General features: G+C 33.7%; 1 protein-coding gene across 1 annotated transcript in view; it reads left to right on the plus strand.

Moving 5' to 3' along the window:
- Positions 1 to 5761, plus strand: part of LOC125031023 (heparan-alpha-glucosaminide N-acetyltransferase-like) — a 9597-nt gene extending 3836 nt beyond the window's left edge. Inside the window, exons 6-15 of the mRNA XM_047621443.1 lie at positions 647 to 747; positions 1777 to 1997; positions 2314 to 2421; positions 2989 to 3126; positions 3351 to 3471; positions 3757 to 3878; positions 4083 to 4278; positions 4597 to 4689; positions 4949 to 5132; positions 5344 to 5761. Coding sequence (XP_047477399.1) covers positions 647 to 747; positions 1777 to 1997; positions 2314 to 2421; positions 2989 to 3126; positions 3351 to 3471; positions 3757 to 3878; positions 4083 to 4278; positions 4597 to 4689; positions 4949 to 5132; positions 5344 to 5522 — 1463 coding nt within the window. The 3' untranslated portion in view covers positions 5523 to 5761. The remainder of the gene's footprint in view (positions 1 to 646; positions 748 to 1776; positions 1998 to 2313; positions 2422 to 2988; positions 3127 to 3350; positions 3472 to 3756; positions 3879 to 4082; positions 4279 to 4596; positions 4690 to 4948; positions 5133 to 5343) is intronic.
- Positions 5762 to 7500: the final 1739 nt, after the last annotated feature.

Genomic DNA, 7500 nt, shown 5'->3' on the forward strand with positions numbered 1-7500 from the left:
TTTCATTATCATCTTCTTCTTCTTCTTTTTCTTCTTCTCCCTCTTCCTCCTCCTCCTCCTCCTCCTCCTCCTCCTCCTCCTCCTCCTCCTCCTCCTCCTCCTCCTCCTCCTCCTATTTCTTCCCTTTTTTCCCTCTTTTTTTTTATTTAGTTAGTTTGCTAACCAAAAGCCCTGGGAAAATGTTGTATTCACTCTAGTATTGTTTTGTGTAATGTCTCTACACATAGATGGCTTTGCAATTGCTTACCTACAAAGGAGTCAATTAGACCTCGCCTGATTTCACCTTTTCCTTGAGTTTGTGGAAAAAAAGATTTCTTTCTTTCTATCTTTTTTTCTGTTTTTTTCTATCTTTTTTTCTTAGCTAATGCTGTAAATATCGATGTCATTATATTTATTATAGACTATATAATTATTATAGTGTCATTGACATTACGAACAGCAATATTAGATACCAGAAAATATTTTTAAAAATCAAAGAAAAGGGTTAACAGGTGAGACAAGTAGTACTCATGATTGACTCACTTTTGGAGCCATCTATTTGTAAAAATAATGAATAAATAAAACTCATAATGTACATGCCATTCCCGGTGGCTTGAGGTTGATCTACAATTTCGGCAATCACTTGAATATACTTTCTTTGCAACAGCACTGCTCATTGCTGCCATCTTCTTTGCGATGCTAGTCTTCATCTGGCAGTGTGGAAAGATGCTTATGAGGCGAATGGACTCTTCCACTTATCCAGTTGAGGTGATTAGATAAACTGTGGGTTTATGAATTTCCTTAGACATAATATATACTGTTGGTGATAGTAGTTGCTTACATGTTACTTTTTTCTTTCTTTCTTTCTTTTCTAAGATCGAATATCACTCAAGAAACACCATGAATGGTCTACCAGAAGAATGTATTAGATATTTGGCAGTTTGGCTTGCCTTTTCAACACGTTTCACATAATAATTTGTCTTTGATTGTACTGACATGGGGAAGTAATGCATGAGATTGAAAACATTTGTTTGTATAGGTATACAGTTTTATTTTATTTATTTATTTATTTATTCATTTTGATTAGCTTTTGTGGGCCCTGTTTCAAGGAGTTTAATAATGATAAGAATTTGTTTGTGGTGATTAATTTTCAAAATTTGAATTATTCTGCTTTCTCAGTACTAGATTATTCGTTTTTGATATTTTTGGTCTTAATATGATTAAGATTTTACATGCAGCATAGGTTATCTCTATGTTGCAATTTATTAGTAGTAACCCAACAAGTGTAGCATAGGCTTGGATTCTAGGTCCATGCAGCAATGGTGATGAACAAAGTGTGGGAAAGTCGAAGGTAGTTATAGGAGAAACACAATTACTTTGTGTGGTATAGCTAACAGAGCCTCTCATCCCACTGTTCTAAATTGTGCTTGGTTAGGTTAATCAGAAGAAGATATTTGTGCATTTATCAAGTTAAGAGTACTATTTTTCAAGAAAATAAGACTTGTGTTGGTAAATAAATCTTATTGTTAGTTAATGAGTAATTTTGGTCCTGAAAAACTAATTTGCATGTGTACAAATTTAAAACCATATGGATAGATAACAACCTTAATAATTTATGTGCTCTAGATGTACTGCCTATTTATGTTCTAGAATTTATGTATTATAATTAAGGAAATTTTCGTTCTCTGTATTGTAAACATAGTAATCATTATTAGTATTAGCACCATGATTGTCATTTTCATCATAACTATTATTTTACCATGATGCTTCAATTTATTCCATCTCCACACTTTCCAGTCTACCACTAGGACAAGCGAGCACTCTCCCCTCCTCTCACCACGACAGGAATCTGCAGCAGCATCTTCGGCTTCTTACTCCCTGTCTCCACCCACAAACACCCAACCATCAACCTCATCTGCACTTTCCGATGCCTCTCACATCATGTCATCAACCTCTATTGTTGTCCCAGACTCCCGCAGGACTGGAGGCCGATTGCTATCATTGGACACATTCAGAGGGTACTGTGATGTCTGTTTTGGTGTTGCTTTCGAAGTATAATGTTTGTATATAGAATGAATGAGAAAATGGTGTTGTTGAAGAATTTGCTTGTTGATTTTATATCTTAATGTTAGTTAATGATTAGATATCCCAATTTTATTTTGATTTATTTACTTATTTCTTATTTATCTTTTTTTTTTTACAGGAAGAGAGAACAATTTACAAGGATTATATTTAGTACATGGAAGATGTGATACATGTATGGTTTCATAATTATATGCATATTTATGTCTACAATGGTTTTGTACCTGTTTGTTTATTTATATTTATTTTCAGAATGGCAATTGTTGTTATGATATTTGTGAATTATGGTGGAGGAAAATACTATTTCTTCAAACACGCTCGCTGGAATGGCCTTACTGTTGCAGATTTGGTCTTCCCATGGTAAGGTTCAGATAGAAATTTGTCTGGTGTGACTCCCTCTTAAATAATATGAAGATATAATGACCCCTTGTTGATCAATATTAGATTTTAACTTTAATAAAGTATCCAAAATAGTGTATGTGTTTTGTTGGTATTTATTCATTCAATTAATGTTTTGTCTCTGATCTGAAATAACATGTCAATAGATCTTGTTGATATTGCATTCACAAATTTTCTCTAGCTTTGGTTGGCCTAGTTCATTTATTTAGAATATGTATTCAGTGGAGATAGATGCTTCATGAATGATTTAGGAGGATAACAACTTCAAACTCTTGGTAAAGGTGAGGAGCACACATTTTTTTAGAGGTATATAAAAAGGATGTTCAAAGAATATATGTTATTTGTTTTTTTGATGGTTTTGTCTCATTGCTTTTGGTAGAGTGCCCAACCTCTCCTTTATTATTAAGCTTGGCAATATTAAATATACTCATTTTATTTGGTGTTAGTATAGCACATTCCACATTCTCTTGATAAAGGATATATCTTCAGTAATTTTTTTTTCTTCTCTCTTTTTCCTATTCACCTTAGGTTCCTCTGGATTATGGGGGTCAGTCTTGTCTTCTCAGTGCGTTCGCAACTGAGACGCGCCACCAAGAGATATGTTATGGTGATGAGAATTCTTAAGAGATGCCTCATTCTCTTTGCTCTTGGCATTGTTGTCAACAGGTGAGAATGGAAGGCTGAAATGTGTTTTGAAATGATTTGGTTCAACTTTCTTTTTTTCTTTTAGGTTTATTATCTTTTTTATGATAAATTATTGGATGATGTTTCCATTACTCTTTTAAGTGTAAGGGACAAATAAGGATGACTTTGTATTAGAGGGATGAATGCCAAAATCACTTTTTTTTTTATTTTCCTAAATAGACATACTCTCTTGTATTTTTTTCCAGTGAGGGTCACAACTACTTGCCAACTTTCCGCATTCTTGGTGTGCTCCAGCGCTTTGCTATATGCTACTTTATTACTGCTGTTATGGAGGTGTATTTAATGGAACCTCAGGAATCGCCACAGGTATAGAAAGGCTTTAAGGAAGAAAATAAGATAAAATGAAATATTTATTGTGTATATATTTATAAATAGAAAAAAAAAATGTGTGTGTATATATATATGTATATATATATATATATATATATATATATATATATATATATATATATATATATATATATATATATATATAAAGAAATCTTTAAATATTGACAACACTTTCTGTAGGTTTGATTGAACACATTAGTCTCTTGCTTTAATATATGATATAATTAGTCTAATGAATATATTTTGCATCTATAATTTCAGTATGTTTGGTACTGGCCGGTGAGGGACTTGGTCAGGTCTTGGCTGCAGTGGTTTTTAACTGTTGTTCTTGTAGCAGTTCATATAGCCATCACCTTTAGCTTGAAAGTTCCTGGATGTCCCACGTAAGAAACCACGTTTAAAAGTAATTTGAAGTAGCAAGATCATTCACAATAAGGGAGCCAATTTTTTCTACCTTTCTTTGAACAGTGCTTAATAGACGTTAAAGGGGATATTTTATACACCGTATTTATCAAGTATGGGATGTAATTTATTCAAGTACTGAAAAGCATATTCATCCTAACAGTAATTTTACATGTTTCTCGCAGTGGATATCTGGGTCCTGGAGGTTTGCATGAAGGAGGAAAATATGCAAACTGTACAGGCGGTGCTGCTGGGTATATAGACAGAATGGTGCTCGGAATTTCTCACGTTTACCCCAGACCTACTTGCCAAGTGGTATATAATGGTGACACCCCATATGATCCGGAGGGCCTTCTGGGGGCTCTGACTTCGGTATTAATTGTAAGTATGGTTTTTCTGGGTATTTTTAGGAGGGATGATAAACTTCCATGAGTAAAAGTTATAGGTATTTGTATTTTGGACTGTTTTTTTATGCCTTGCCTTTAGTAAAGAATTAACTATTTAGTCTATACATTATACATTATTTCATATATAGTTATTGATCTGTTTTTATTATACTCATGCCTTTTGGTATGTTCATAAAATGCAAAAAGTATAGATTGTCAGTTATTTCAGAATAGCAGTAACACACAGAAGAGAAGGAAATAAATAAAGAAAAAAAGAAAGAATATTTGTATGATAAACTATTTATTTTCACAGGTTCAGTTTGGCGTTGCAGCGGGCCGCATCATTGCAACTTATCAGGACCATAATCCTCGCATTAAGAGGTGGATTGTATGGGGCATTGTAACTGTAAGTTTTGGTACTATTCTTATTTTATATTGCATGTTATTGCTCACTTTTGTAGCCAGACTTGAATTACTAATTGTTATGTTTACTTCTGTAATGTTTTTCAAGGCTTTTGCAAAAAATATTCAATGCAAAGCAAGTTACAAAATTTGTATATGGAAAGATGGCGTGGTAGAGATGGTAACGTGAAGTTAAATAATGGAAAGAGGTTTTGAAATTTTTTCTTCCAAAATAATATAACAAATATACACTTTCCTTCCAGGGACTTTTAGCTGGATGCTTCTGCAGCTGGAGGAAAGAAGGAGGCCTCATTCCAGTGAATAAAAATCTGTGGTCTTTGTCATATGTCTTAACCACTGCCTGCTTTGCCTTCTTCCTCTTCTCAGTCTTTTATGTGGTGATAGACAAATGGCAATGGTGGAGTGGAAACCCTCTCAGATATGCTGGTTAGTGGTCATCTATGCTCTTTGTGGAGTTTGGGGTGTCAGTCTCAATGTTGCTTTCCCGTGAAAGACTGAACAAATCAGAAAATGTCTGTAAATAGATACGACAAACCCAAAAAATATTCAGAAAATGTCTGTAAATAGATATGACAAACACAAAAAATATGATACGTATCCAAAGACTAATCTGTTTACCGCCTTTTTCTTTCCCCAGGAATGAACTCGATCGTCCTGTACGTCGGGCATGAGATCTGTGGCTCACTCCTCCCCTTCTCGTGGCAACCAGTCGCCCAGTACCATGTTTATCATCTTATCATGAACCTTTGGGGTGCTAGTCTTTGGGTGTTTATTGCTTATTTCCTTCATCTGAAGAAGATTTATGTATCAGTGTAAAGTGAACTGAAGAGGATGCTTGAAAATTGCTGCAGTTGTTACTAAGGTTATTTGTCAGTATAGAGTATACTGAAGGTTGAAAATTACTTCTGAAGGCTTAGCTATCAGTATAGAATATGCTGGAGAGAGTGGTTGAAAGTTACTGTTATTGTTACCATGTCTACTTCTTTTTTAAACCTGAGATCAGTTTTTGATTATGTATTGGCCATAGTATATTTATATGAATCTATATATATACAATATATATATATGTATATATATATATATATATATATATATATATATATATATATATATATATATATATATATATTATTATATATATATATATATATATATATGTATATATATACAAATATATATAAATATATATATATATATTCTTTTTTAATATTGCTGGACTTTACTCTCTTCATTTAGAGAAGAAAGTTACTATGGATTGTTAAACATGCTTCTGAAACATATTTTGAAAGTAAGAGAAAAAAAAAAAAAATGCATAAGAACTGTGCTTAGCAACAGCAAGATTGTGCTTTTGCATAATCCTAAAGTTACATTCCCTTTTTTTGTGATATTCTGATAAATATCTTTGGTTATAGTATTCAGGATAGTGGAGTGGTGTACGTTGATAACCGATGATACTGAAATTTCTTTGGATGTTTATATGTTTTATTATTCATTCATGTATATTTCAGTTGTTTTTTAATGTGTATTTTGAATATTATTGTTCTTTGGAGGCCTCTATAAGTATTTTTTTTCTGGGTGAAAAAGATTTTTGATACAAAACAAGGTACATTAGTCTGTACCTGAAGTTTTGGCAGCAAACCAAACCATGTTTATGGTGCTTCTTTTATGATAAGGTGTTCTCCTTTTGTATAATTAATTTTGCGTGTTTATAACTGCAGGTGATGAGCAGCTCTGATTTGACACATTAAAGGTGAAAAGCTACCAAGAAGAAGGTTGGCTTTCTCTCTCTCTCTCTCTCTCTCTCTCTCTCTCTCTCTCTCTCTCTCTCTCTCTCTCTCTCTCTCTCTCTCTCTCTCTCTCTCTCTCTCTCTCTCTCCCCCTCCCTCTCTCCCCCTCCCTCCCTCCCTCTCTCTCTCCCTCTCCCTCTCTCCCTCTCTCCCTCTCTCCCTCACTCTCTCTCTCCCTCTCTCTCCCTCTCTCTCCCTCTCTCTCCGTATCTCCCTATCCTTCTATTTTTCCATGGTCATCCATGGTCTTTGGAATATAATGAAAGAATATCATTTTAAGGGAAGCTTATAATAGATCTACCTCTTTTTGCTGGTTAGGACTGCATGTATGATTATCATACAAAAACATGTTATTATCTTTTTACCGTCAGTTACCATGAGATTTCTCTGTTTATTTTTTCCTTTAATTGTTGCGGTGCCATTTGCTTTATGATCGCTTCCCAGTGCCATATTTTCTCCTTCTGGCTATGATTGCATTACATTGCTATGTTTTAAACTCTCAGAACAATATTCAAAGGTTGAGTACAGTGTGGGTGATTATGAGTTCTTTGCCATTGCAAAGGAAATAATTAGATCTGAATTTGTGCTGTTAATTGAAAGGTGCAAGTTAGTTGCTTTATTGGTTTAAGTTGATTTTAGTTTATTAGTTATTTTCTTGACTTTCTGATTTAATTTGATGTGGTAGCACACCAGAATGGATACTTTTCTGTGGATTTTTCAGCAGTGTGTAGTGTGTGAAAATCCTGTACTCATGTAGAAATTTGGTTGACTAGTCATATTATGCTTGCACTACTTAAAATTTAGGGAATTGTGTGGGGCAGCATATCATATTGGTATTAATTAACTTTTGGACAAACAAGGCATCAAGGAAAGAAATATTATATGTGGAATCAACAGGTAGTGCTATGAATTCCTTTCTTTGTAAAGAAATGTCTATTTTTTATATGAATAGAATATGGAATGACTGCTGCTCACTTTTACAATTTGTCTTCAGCATGTCTCTGATA

The sequence above is a fragment of the Penaeus chinensis genome, chromosome 12, assembly GCF_019202785.1.
Source record: "Penaeus chinensis breed Huanghai No. 1 chromosome 12, ASM1920278v2, whole genome shotgun sequence".
Taxonomy (NCBI): domain Eukaryota; kingdom Metazoa; phylum Arthropoda; class Malacostraca; order Decapoda; family Penaeidae; genus Penaeus; species Penaeus chinensis.